Source organism: Pseudochaenichthys georgianus, chromosome 23 (assembly GCF_902827115.2).
Source record: "Pseudochaenichthys georgianus chromosome 23, fPseGeo1.2, whole genome shotgun sequence".
NCBI classification, from domain to species: Eukaryota; Metazoa; Chordata; class Actinopteri; order Perciformes; family Channichthyidae; genus Pseudochaenichthys; species Pseudochaenichthys georgianus.
This window is the reverse complement of record NC_047525.1, coordinates 24,192,933-24,206,845: the sequence shown is the minus strand read 5'-3', so window position 1 is coordinate 24,206,845 and position 13,913 is coordinate 24,192,933. Positions and strand designations below refer to the sequence as shown.

Here is a 13,913-nt window from a genome sequence, read left to right as displayed (position 1 = left end):
ACTTTCAATAAGTGCAAAAAGCACACCGCTTCAAACCCCGAACAACAAGGAAAGTGCAGACATATCAAGCGAGATCGTACCCTCGTAAGTGCTGGTGTGTCGATGCCTTCTTAATGCTTCATTGGTAAACATCACACTAAGCGATGCTACTCAGTTCTGGAAACATAAACTCTGCGTTGCTGTTCCAAAGTGTAAAACAAAACCAGCACTCGTCATTTGGGACTAAAGTGAACTCTTGAGCTCCCGCACTGTGATAAATCACCAGCTTATGGTTGATGTCTGAAAGCATTCCTCCAGCCCTGAGCGGTGCTGTGTGAGAGCAGAGTGATGTGGACCCTGATGGCTGAGAGGAGGTTTTCATCCTCTCACAATCCACGTTGATGCCCTAATGATTGCTTACGCTGCCATGGCGATGGAGAAACGGTCATGATACGAACGCGGTACATTCCTTTGGTGTGAAGTATGATAGTATGTCTTGGAAATACTAATACCGGATTCTTAAATTGTTGGTACTGTGAATATTTGGAAAGCTGCTCACAGAAGGTCGGGTGCTGCTTGAGCCAAATGCGTTTCTCAGGTTTAGAAGTTGGAAATACAACCAGGAGATCAATTAAGAGTTCAATCAGGCCCTTAAGATAAGTGTATTTCTTACCTTCTGCTGAGAGCCCCGTTACGTTCACTCCTTTAGCGTCCAGGAAATTGAGACAGGCGTCCACATTCTCGATCTGTGGAGAGGACGAGAGACGGTCAGCACAAAGGACACACACACAGACAGCAGGAGGAATGTGGCCATGCTTAACATTCAAAAAGTCTAAATGTCTGGAGGGGGAGGGGGGGGGGGGAGATGATCTGCATTATTACCCATAAAGCACATCATTGTGTGGTCATCACCCAACCCTCCCCCCTACACTGCATGACATACTGACCGTAGTGTGCTGCCACCTCCACAGCCTCTGTCTCACACACACACACACACACACACACACACACACACACACACACACACACACACACACACACACACACACACACACACACACACACACACACACACACACACACACACACACACCACACACACACACACACACACACACACACACACACACACACACACACACACACACACACACACACACACACACACACACACACACACACACACACACACACACACACACACACACACACACACACACACACACACACACACACACACACACACACACACACACACATCAAAATGTATTTTTATTTTGGCCATCATCTCCTCTCTCTGTCTCGTAGAAAAAGTAGTGAGCAGACACTCATCGCAAATAGAGGAAGTACCCTGACTTCCCTATTTCCCAGCACCAACGTCACCTCATCACTACTGGAAATGGCGCACTTAGATGACATCACTACCTGTCTGCAAACACCCTGAACTTCCATCAGTCTTATTTAGTTGTGTACGTGTCCAAGTCCGAGGTGCACTGCTTCTTCAACATAAACCCGAGGCGTTCAAGATGGTCTACACAGTTTCCCGCCAATACAGCCGCTTCCTCCACTCAGAAGCAGCTCAAAGCCACCTCGAGCAGTTGATGAAGACGAGTCCCTTCCCTCTTCGTCACTTTCCCTCCTCAGACTGATGTGTTTACACTTGTTGAATCCACGGGGATCTCTGTGGGACAAGCAGTCCAACACGAGCGTCTCCATCTGCCCGACACTCTCACAGCAGGCATCAAACCCCCTCACATGTGGGCTGCCATACTTCCTACCCACACACACACCCACCCACCCACCCACACACACACTCTGACACATGTGTGCTGGGTGCTAGCTTGTTTGATTATCTCTCATAAAGTCTCTGAGGTTTGTGTGGAGAGACATGTGCTGAGCAGCGTTAGAGACCATCGTTAATGCAGCGATAATGAGACGGAGGAAATACACTTCCTGTACGCAGAGCAACAAGTAACTAAGTACATTTAATCAAGAAGTGTTCTTCGGTACAATAACTGTGTACTTCTACTCCACTACAGTTCAGAGGTAAATGGTGTACTTGTACTGCACTACATGTATTTAATACCTTTAGTTACTTCACAGATGAAGGATGTGAAATATAACCAAGTGTTGAATCAGACTTTAGTTCCACCTGGAGTAAATCCACCAGCTACCCTGCAGTCTACAAAGTACTTCAGACTAGCTGCACCTCCACCAGCTACCCTGCAGTCTACAAAGTACTTCAGACTAGCTGCACCTCCACCAGCTACCCTGCAGTCTACAAAGTACTTCAGACTAGCTGCACCTTCACCAGCTACCCTGCAGTCTACAAAGTACTTCAGACTAGCTGCTCCTTCACCAGCTACCCTGCAGTCTACAAAGTACTTCAGACTAGCTGCTCCTTCACCAGCTACCCTGCAGTCTACAAAGTACTTCAGACTAGCTGCTCCTTCACCAGCTACCCTGCAGTCTACAAAGTACTTCAGACTAGCTGCACCTTCACCAGCTACCCTGCAGTCTACAAAGTACTTCAGACTAGCTGCACCTCCACCAGCTACCCTGCAGTCTACAAAGTACTTCAGACTAGCTGCACCTCCACCAGCTACCCTGCAGTCTACAAAGTACTTCAGACTAGCTGCACCTCCACCAGCTTTGAGAACACTTTCATGATCAATCATTATAAAACATATCATATATATTATTCTGAAATGGACCAATCTGCACAACGACTACTTTCACTGTCTTTCACTATTTAGATGAGAATACTTTCTACTTTCACTTGAGGAACATTTTGAATGCAGGACTTTTACTGTAACAGAGTATTCCTGCACTCTGGTACTTCTACTTTTACTCAAGTACAAGATCTGAGTACTTCTACTTGTACTCAAGTACAAGATCTGAGTACTTCTACTTTTACTCAAGTACAAGATCTGAGTACTTCTACTTTTACTAAAGTACAAGATCTGAGTACTTCTACTTTTACTCAAGTACAAGATCTGAGTACTTCTACATTTACTCAAGTACAAGATCTGAGTAATTCTACTTTTACTCAAGTACAAGATCTGAGTACTTCTACTTTTACTAAAGTACAAGATCTGAGTACTTCTACTTTTACTCAAGTACAAGATCTGAGTACTTCTACATTTACTCAAGTACAAGATCTGAGTAATTCTACTTTTACTCAAGTACAAGATCTGAGTACTTCTACTTTTACTAAAGTACAAGATCTGAGTACTTCTACTTTACCCAAGTACAAGATCTGAGTACTTCTACTTTTACTCAAGTACAAGATCTGAGTACTACTACTTTTACTCAAGAACAAGATCTGAGTACTTCTACTTTTACTCAAGAACAAGATCTGAGTACTTCTACTTTTACTCAAGAACAAGATCTGAGTACTTCTACTTTTACTCAAGAACACGATCTGAGTACTTCTACTTTTACTACAAGATCTGAGTACTTCTACTTTTACTCAAGTACAAGATCTGAGTCATTCTACTTTTACTCAAGTACAAGATCTGAGTACTTCTACTTTTACTCAACTACAAGATCTGAGTACTTCTACTTTGACTCAAGTACAATATCTGAGTACTTCTACTTTACTCAAGTACAAGATCTGAGTACTTCTACTTTGACTCAAGTACAATATCTGAGTACTTCTACTTTACTCAAGTACAAGATCTGAGTCCTTCTACTTTTACTCAAGTACAATATCTGAGTACTTCTACTTTACTCAAGTACAAGATCTGAGTACTTCTACTTTACTCAAGTACAAGATCTGAGTCCTTCTACTTTTACTCAAGTACAATATCTGAGTACTTCTACTTTACTCAAGTACAAGATCTGAGTCCTTCTACTTTTACTCAAGTACAAGATCTGAGTACTTCTACTTTTACTCAAGTACAAGACCTGAGTACTTCTACGTTTACTCAAGTACAAGACCAGAGTACTTCTCCCACCACTGAATATTTCCCTAAGCTACCTCTCAATAAAGCTCAATCAACACCAAGTTTTGGAGGCCTTGAAGAAATGTGCATCTGTTCCCCAGGCAGTGTGTGTGTGTGTGTGTGTGTGTGTGTGTGTGTGTGTGTGTGTGTGTGTGTGTGTGTGTGTGTGTGTGTGTGTGTGTGTGTGTGTGTGTGTGTGTGTGTGTGTGTGTGTGTGTGTTTCCGTTTAAAGGCTGCTTTTATATGCTGATCAAGACAAGCAGGAGAGAACTCATAAACACTCTGGAGACAGACTTCTCTCCTTTAAAGGACAGGCTTTACAGATGAACCTTCTTCCAAGGAGGCTTCACGAGATGTTCCGACCATCAGCTCCGAGGCTTTCAGACCAAACCGCCGTTTGTTTTTACTCAGCCCTAACTCTGAAATGACGCAAACAAGCGGGACAATGATTGAAGGCGTGGAAGACGGGGGTCCTGGCCGTGTTCAGCCTCTCGTTCGGTGGGCTTTGGCTTTGTGGCATCCTGCAGCAGCTCCTCCAGAAACCAACATCATTTACTTTTCCAAAGGCAGCTGGCAGATCCTCACAAGCCATTACAAGCCATTTGGGAAAGGGCCTTTTGATGAGGCACACTTCACCGGATGACGAAGAGCAGGGCAACGCAAACACATCTGAGACCCGGCGCGGAAAGGACACTTGTCACCAGGCTTTAAAGCATAATGAGGGGGAGCTGTAAAGTGTTGTTTGATAATCAGTTTCAATTAAGCTACGTTTCAATTACAGCTACTACAAATCTAAATATCACGTTTGAGCTGGCAGAGTGGAGAGAACTGGAAGTTGTACTTGTGGCCGGTGAAGCGAGGCAACACCGCACTTAACCTTTCCTCCACGTCTCCTAAAGTCCCAGAAAGTAGAGACCGAGGGTAAAGGGATTTTGTGATGACCTTTGTCAAATTGCATTTCCAACGGTCACTAATCAACCTTCTTCTGACTACATTTGGACGAAGGCTCACACCGGTTTATTTGCGACTTGCTTTACTTTACTTGCCGCTTATCGAACGCACCTTCTGTTCAAAGATCGTATTGGTTAGCAGACACAATTCAATCTATACTTAAAGAGGACGTATTCTGCTCATTGTCAGCTTTCATATCAGTATTGATCGTCTCTACTGTGACATGTGTCCATGCTTTAAAGCTCCCACGTCGTGCTTCTCCGGTTGTCCCCCGTCCCCTCGTGTTATGAAGGTGTTTCTGCATGTGGACGGTCTGCAGTCACAACCCCTCAAAGTGCGCCCTGTAGCGAGTAAAGCTCTATCACAGAAGACCTGTCTGCTGCCCCAGAACGCCTCGGTGGACATTCCTCTTCTTCCATTGTTTGCTTCCTGGTTCTGTGACGTGTGAACGCCCACATCAACAACAAATGACCGGATTGGCTCAAATGCGGAGCCCCTCCCACACCAGGACCCCTTGGCTAACTCGCAGGGCGTCCCATTGACTTGCATAGAGCTCCCTGGTTGGTAACAGACGAGTTGGGATGGCGGAGGAACGCTCTCCGCAGACCCGTTCTCTCAGCGTTAGAAACCTTTTTCTTTCTCAATATCAATATTTAATTTGCTTCTGCACTTCATCTGTGAAAGTCTTCTTAATCTCGTCTTTTCTATCACATTGAAAATGTTAACTCCGTCTTTCATTCTTTTCTTCAAAGCCCACATCGAAAGGTCACAATGTGGGCGTGAAAACACGACTCGTCTTTGTCTTGCTTCATCGCTACGGCAACGTGTGAGCACTTCTACAGAATTGAAGTAGACTAACCCTAACCTGAGACATCATTTAAATACACGGACGCCGGCTGGCCCTCGAAACATATAAAGTGACTGATGCATGGTGTCTGGACTTGGAAAGTGTTATCCTTTCGATGCAACCGTCAAATAAAAACAGGCCAACATCCCAATTATCACTTCCTACGAGACGGAGCAAAGTCCTTAAATCCAGGACTGGGAAAACAGGCGTTAGCGCTTCATATGAGAACAGCTCGATAATTGAAGGGTTTATTCAAAAAGCTACACATCCACTGGAAAATAAAAGCCACCTTAAATCCCACTTTTTTAAGACGCAGATGAGTCAACGTTTGCAGACAAGGATATTCTGTGAGTAGGTTTCGTGTTTTTCTTTCCAATCAAACCCGGTGGTTATTTACTTAATGCTGTCACCGTTCGGTTATGAACGCCCACATGGAGATTACGCTCCAAGCTTGTCTGGTTAATAGAAGCTGCAGGTATGATTGGGTTTCTTGGACTTCTTTTTCTTTGTCTGAGGCAGAAATCAAAGCATTAACTCAAGAGATTCCCCGACATCGATATTATCCAGCGGATCAAAATCGATACCAGTTCAAGTTAACAAAATGAGTTTCGCCTCAAAACACCGCCGTATGAGATTTCGTGTTTCTTTCTTCCACTCAGCAGAGTTTTGCGAGGGTGAACACACACTTTCGGTACTTAAAAGCAGGGTTCCTACAGCTTGAGGCAAATTCAATTTATGACTTTTTTTGGTAATGAAATTCAAGATTACTCTACATTAACCAAAACTAAAGAAATACAATTCATAAAGTATCATTGCTAGTTTGTTAGCAGTTTCTCCATCCTCATCTGAATGACGATAATCTGAAAAGCATTCGGTTATAAAATAGATGTGACCGATTAATTTGAGATTTTAAATTGAAATGGCAGACGAACAGTACTTCTATAAAGCTTCTTCTATTGTGTTGGCATTTTCAAGACTTTCAAAAGATTGATTTATGACCTGAATCTGATTTTAGATTAATTTACCACTTCAGTCCCACCGGGCGACACACGGATCACAGACAGATACACTTTATTAAATAATGCTTTTGAATCTATCGAAGAGTCAATGCAGACGGAGCCCCCAAGTCCCTGTGGCTCAGAGGCGAGAATTCGAGGGTTTCATCCAAAGAATAGAGTACGATAGTGTCCGATTTTGAAGCCTCTCTTTTACCAAAGAAACCTCCTCTCTCATTGCAGTTCTTTTCTGCAGATCTCACACCGGCCTTATCCAAAAACACTCCTTTGATTCCTCTTCCTATCGCTCTGAATGCGGCCAGAGCAGACAGCTGCTGACAGGCGATGAATCAAAAGCAGATGAAATGGGACAGAGCTCCACAGCAGCTGATGGGCACAGGGTTAAAGAGTCCTGCTTCATAATGCAAGGATCATCGCTCATCATGTCAACAACACAAAGTCAAGAAACATTTTGTCATCTGGTTTCGGCTCAAGAGCGGTTTTAAGTCCACAGTAGCACTCCCTTAACCCAACAGAAGTCTCTAATAGCTGAGGATCTGTATTCTCTAAAGTATGTGTAAGTGTAAACCTCACTGAGTCCCGTGCATCCAGATTGATACGGCCGCCTTAATGTTATGAACGCCATAAGCTAAATAAAATAACTCACTTTAAAGTAGCCGAGGTTTCACAGACAAAACAAAGTCCTTTTCCACAAGATTCGACGGGCAGTGATGCTCCTAGATCAAGTCAGCATATACACACACATGATGTATAATCAACAGAATCGGCATGGCAACACAAACGTACATTCATACATGTCTCAATTATATATGGCGGTTTAAATACAAATGTTTACAGCATCGAACCCTTTAAGGGAAATCACGTGGCTTTGCACATCTGCTGCACAGGCGGACGGTATGTCTGGAGGTGTGTGTATGAAAACCGCGTCAACTTTAATATTTCCTCACCTTTACCGAGTTGTTTTGTGTGAAATCTTGACTTTAAAGCCTCAGTCACATTATTTCAATTTGTATGCAACATTTCTTTTGGCTATGCTGCACTTACGGAGCTGTGTCTGGCTGTAGTCTCCCTCAGTGGGCCTGATAAACCAGCACAGCAAATTGTACACCAGCTTTTCCCAGATGTTAAATGTCGTGTGCAGTGGTCAGTAATAATTCACGTGAAATGCTGGTTTGCATATTTCCCTATTTTATAGCTTTGAACAGTAATTGTAGTTCTTTATAAGGTAAGAAAAACACAAGGTCAGAGCATTGTGTGGGAAGTGACGCTTGCCTGACACTTTCCAAAAGACTCAGCAAATACAGTATTTCTGGACAAAAGTCGGAGTTTTTTTTGTTGAAGCAGTGATAATGAGGAGAATGGTACTTAAAGGTGGGGTAGGTAAGTTTCAAAAACCGGCTCGAGTTACATTTTTTGTTATATTCCATGGAATGCTCTTAACGTCCCGATAGCAATGAATATCTGAAGTGCTTTGACAAAAAATCCATTAAGAAATATCATCTCTGGAAGCCGTGGCGCTGTAAAAAGCTCGACCAATCATCTGAGCCGGCTAAAGTAACTGGATGGCCTACCTGCCTGTCAGCCTTCCATCGGGGCACACACTTATCTCGTGCCCTCATTGGTCATGTGCGCGTTCGTGTGTGTTGGGGGAGGGGCTCTGTGAGGAAGTGGCAGATTTTTTCCGGCTGTGTATTTTCAGATTCTAGCGCACTCGAGCTGCTTTCTCCAGAATTACCTACCCCTAGTGATGGTGAGATGAAGCCTTTTGAAGCTTTCCAGCCAATTGGTTCGCTAAAGGCTTCATCTCATGAGGCTTCATCTGAACACAAACCCCCTGCTGGTCAAAGTGTGTACAACAGGCAGATGGACATCTCAACAGTGTGCTTAGAATAACTCTAAACAACGAACATTAAATCATATTTTCATGTTGACAATATTGTATTTATTACAGTTGAATGATTGTGATTGAAAAGCCTAAGGAATAATAATTATTAATAATATTCGTAAACGTAACCATGTTGTAGCTGGAGAAAGGCTAAACCATATCAAAGAATACATTTATTAACTACATTATCTCATTTAGCTGTAGCTTTTATAAACAACAACAAAGACGTATTGTTCAGTCGTTGAACCAGGGAACCCTGCGGTCGTGAGTCGACTGCTTTCAGGCTGAGCCACAGCACACACGCTGAAGCTCCCTGAAAACACTGCAACATATTTATTCCTGTATTTATTTCTGTATTTATTTCTGTATTTATTTCTGTATTTATTTCTGTATTTATTTCTGTATTTATTTATGCTTGTATCTATTTATACTTATGACATGTTCCGACCTCTATATAAGTGAGGGTCTGAGCGCTCTTGATTCCATCGTGTCACCGGGCCCGGGTAAGGAGGGGTAATATGGTTCTTGTTATACATCCACGGGTATTATGAGCGTTGAGGTTCAACGGTTCAACCGATCTGACTCGCTTCCTGAAGCAGTCACGTGGTGTCGACAGGCAGCGAGGCTTCGTTTGTCATCGGTGACCTCACTGGCCCAAAACGATACAAGCCTCGATACAAGGTTCACAAAAAGCTTCGGGGATTACTCGACACACACTCCGAAGCCTCGGCGCAATACGGAACATCACTACCTACCCCACCTTTAAGTAAAAGTATTTTAGCAAGATCAGAAAAGTAATCATTGTACTGCTGTATACTGAGGAAAAATCTGGGATGTTTTCTACGCAAATAATTACTAATAATTAGCAAAATTGTAAAACACTTCAACAGGTTTTAGGTTTCTTTGTGTGATCGACATCAAAAAATCAGATTTCAGAAGTTAAATACTCAAATGAAGTACCTAAAATGTCTACTTTCCTACATTACTTGAGTAAATGTACTTAGTTACATGCCAACACTGGCTGTCAACGGGTCCTTGTGCAAATACTGACGAGGATAAAGAAGAACGAGAACACAGCGTTACTCCCAAATGCTTCATTTTAAGCAGAAAGGGATTTAAAAATAAAAAGACTGATTGATTTATACTTTACTACATGCTCCCAATAATGAATAAGTGAAGGCTGCAGCTGGAGTATCGCAGTCAAACCAGATCAACGTTTTTTTAAAAGCCTGTTTAACCCACCGGCTCACCGCTCACTTAGAGAGAGATCTGTCGTTCAGTTATAATGAGAAGTTAAAGCTTCCAATTGAGCTACGAGTGAGCCTGCTGTACCCGGGGTCAGCGCCATGTAGAGAAGACGGAGGAACAAAGACGAAGATGGACCTAAAGGAGCTTCACGAGAGTCAGAGAGCGAGGGGAGTGATGTTAAAACTGTGTGAGGGGAGCTTTAACGAAGAAAGAAAACGCTGAGAGCAGCACAATAAAAACCAGATCGCACTAAGATTGGTACTGGATCTAAACATCCTATTTTAGGGCATAATAGACTAATTCACACATATAACACCCACAATGATACATGCAGACACATTATATCATGTTCTTGACTTTGCTTTTTCTTTAAGAGAGTCGTTTGTCCACATTGGCTTGCCGTAGTTTCTTATGTAGAAAATGGATCCATAAATGTTGTTTTCCCCTCCTAATTCATAATTTTTCTGCTTAACCCTGAAGCACATGTCATAAGAAGTCTGCTATAGTCAATATCAATACCTACATACAGCAACAGTTCTTTAAAACAGTTGATAAATATGTGTGGAAACTTAAAAAAATTGCAATGCTAATCGCGTTAGCTTGTCAATGGCTTTTCTAATGTTAAGTTAGCATTCATGCTAATCGTCAGCTCGATGTAATGCATAGATATCTCATCTTTGAGTATTTATGTTGTATAGGACAGTACTTAACAGTGTTGGGCAAGTTACTTCCAAAATGTAATACAGTATATTACTTATTACTGTCTTTATAAGTTACATTACAATATTACTGTGTCTGAAATGTAATGAGTTACACTACTTTCATATTACTTTTGAGTTACTTTACCAAAATAACCTCAAAAGAATGGCTAGGTATTTTAAATGCTAAAATGTAGTTTAGCGCAGCTCATTATACATCCAGTGAAGGGCGATGTGGTATCGCATAACAACTGTGTAGGCCCTTAAGGCTACTAACAACTTTTAATTACACAGCTTAGTTGAATATGATTCTTAACATGTAGGCTACACGTTGTTAATAAAGTAGTAAGAACGCTGTCAGGACTATAATGAAGGTGCTAAGGAGGATCAAGAAGAGAAAGGAAAAGAGGGTTAAAAACGGAGCGCTGGACGCAGTGGCGGTTCTAGACCAATTTGACTGGGGGGGCCACTGGGGAGCCAGTTATTTTTGAGGGGGCACAATAATGCAGGACGAAAAAGAGAACTAGACAGTATGAAGTCATTGCGCATAAGAAAAACAATGCAATACAGTTAATGGTATTGTTTCAGTACACTTCAGATAGATCTTATAGTTATACTGTTAGCTTCAGCTTAAGCTATAGTGCAATGTTTGCACTAACACCATATTTATATAAAATAAAGGCAATGAATAGTTTACATCTCTCTACTTTTACATAAAGGTGTCTGCACAATCTCACATTACAGCAACAAAATCCTGAGTACCAGAAAATATACATTTTACAAAAAACAAACGTCATTGTTAGGGGGGCCACAGGGGGGTCAGAGGTCAGTGTTAGGGGGGCACTGGCCCCCCCTTGCCCCACCCTAGAACCGCCCCTGGCTTGGACGTCAGCTAAATCACCAGAAGAAGGCAGACAGGAAGTAAACAGGAACACGGAATGGGCTCTGTAGTTTGTTTAGTATATGGCCGTGTAATTACACGGGATAATGTGCAGCGAGGCGTCCTTATGGGGAAAAGAACAACCCGACACGCTGATCAGGGAACACCCGACGTGAAGCGGAGGGATTCTTGAGGGAGCCTGAAGGGTTAAACATCAGGCTCACTAACTCACCGGCGCAATTTTTCTCTGGTCGTCGGAATGTCTCGCCGATGTTTGTAAATTCTTAAAAAACAAAACACCATTTAACTTCGGGTTAAAATGTGTTGAACTTGCGTTACTGAGAATTGTAACGGGTAGTATATTACCCAAATGTCATTAGTAATGCGTTACATTACTTCGCTACAGCAAAAAGTAATACATTACCTCAACACTGGTGCTTAATGATGCCGTTTTTGTTAATGTGACACCGGAAGTCAAACTTGTACACTTTGTAAATGTGTGTGTTTTGTTTCTGTATGTCAGTTTTACAAAAAAAGATCTTCAGATAGCTAGACATCTTAAACGTAGTCAAATCTGTTAGCTATCGGTTGAATCAAGACAAATGCGTGTTGATCAAAACAAGACGCATGTAGAAGGAATATCACGACATATAAACGGCGAACAAAAAGAGAGAATTAATGATATTCCCTGTGTGGTTTCAGCAGTCTAAACTAGCCATCTGCTGCTGGCCTCTGTAGGACACTCACTTGGCATGACAACGGACATAAGGGAATCTTTAAAAAGGCCCATCATCCATTTGCCTGTGTGTTTCCAAACCGACTGACCCACAATAGGTGCTGAGAGCCAGAAGCTGCTGCTACTGCCATGCCACACAGACGAGGGTGGTTGGCCTGAAGGAACCCGGATCAATTAGAGGGAGATTAATGGCGAAGTAATGCAACGATACTGTAGCAACGTGACTTGAAATGACCGCAGCAACTGATGGAGGTTTTTCTGTCAAAGTCGGCTTTCTTTTTCCACGAACCCGTCTTTAAACCCCGCCGTAGCCTGTGTTACCCTTTCGTCCTTCTGTCTTCTTCTGGTTAATGCAATATTCACTCCCCTTTCAAGCTCTGTTTTTTGGGCTCCGGAGAAAGATATCTAGCTCTTGGTTCTTCTTGATCTAAAGTGAAGCAACTCTGCCTGTGAAAGAAGACTTTGGTGGGGATTATTCGTGCTAATTTATATCCTATTTTGGACAAAATCTGCCTTAATCGAGATGTCCCTTTGTCCCTCTCTCAGCCTTCTATTACCAATTAAAAATGACCGCTATCAAAGTCTGTTTTCTTTGCCATTAACCCGTCTTATCCCTTAAATCCTTAAACCTCTGTTTTGGGGCTCCGGAGAAAGATATCCGGTTCTTATGGTTCTTAAACTTAACCCCATGTCCACTGAGTCATCTACAGTAACTCTTGTTTACTTCATGCTAATGCGTAGCCTATTTTGGACACAATCTGCCTTCATCGAGATGTAGTTTTGCCACTCTCTCCGCCTTTTGCTACCAGGTTATTACATCTGAAAACGGATCCTTCTGCTCGGCTCGAATGTCACCAGATGCCCGTGCGGGAACTCAGATCAATTAGAAGCCAGAGATTAACGGCGAGCCGTGGAGATGATATTTAATGTTTGTCCTCTCGTCTGGCTGCTGTGCAAACCTCAACAGATGGAGCCCAGATGAGACTGCTGCGCTTTTCAAGTCTCCCGGAAACCCTACACTCTATTAGGGCCCTCATAACGCAGCCACAATATCTACGAACAGTGGGACTTTTCGACTTAAAGGTGGGGTAGGTACGTTGAGAAAACGGCTCGAGATCGCTAGAATTTGAAAATACACAACGGAAGAACATCTGCCCACTTGCTCACAGAGCCCCCTCCCCCAACACACAGGAACGCGCACATGACCAATGAGGGCACGAGATAAGTTTGTGCCCCGATGGAAGGCTGACAGGCAGGTAGGCCATTGTACTTTTTACAGTATTACGGCTTCTACAGATGACATTTTTTAATGGATTTGTTGTCAAAGCACTTCAGATATTCATCGCTATCGGGATGTAAAAGAGCATTTCATGAATATAACAAAAAGCGTATCTCGAGCCAGTTTCTCAAACTTACCTACCCCACCTTTAAGGTTGCTATGTGTCGTTGAAAGAGTCACTGACACAGTTGCATGGCTTTCGCGATGCCAATGTTTACTAAAATATCCCCGAAACCCTTTGGATTCGTCGCCAAGAAGTTCTCTACGTTAGTCCACATCGAAAAGCGTTTGATTTGGTCAGATTCTCAATTTCTCTTCCAGATTTACCGTTAAATATTCGTCTGAATTACATTTCTTAGCCTCCCACCATTCATTCATGTTTCCTTTTAGCTTCGTTCATGACCTCTATCTGGAGTTTCTTCCTCTTCTCGGACACATCATCCCAAA

At 42.7% G+C, this 13,913-nt stretch overlaps 1 protein-coding gene across 1 annotated transcript in view; it reads right to left on the bottom strand.

Moving 5' to 3' along the window:
- The window catches only part of LOC117468422 (neuron navigator 3-like), a 247,997-nt gene that overhangs the window by 35,638 nt on the left and 198,446 nt on the right, over positions 1-13,913 (bottom strand). The window contains exon 4 of the mRNA XM_034112509.2: positions 653-725. Within this exon, the coding sequence (XP_033968400.2) occupies positions 653-725 (73 nt within the window). The remainder of the gene's footprint in view (positions 1-652; positions 726-13,913) is intronic.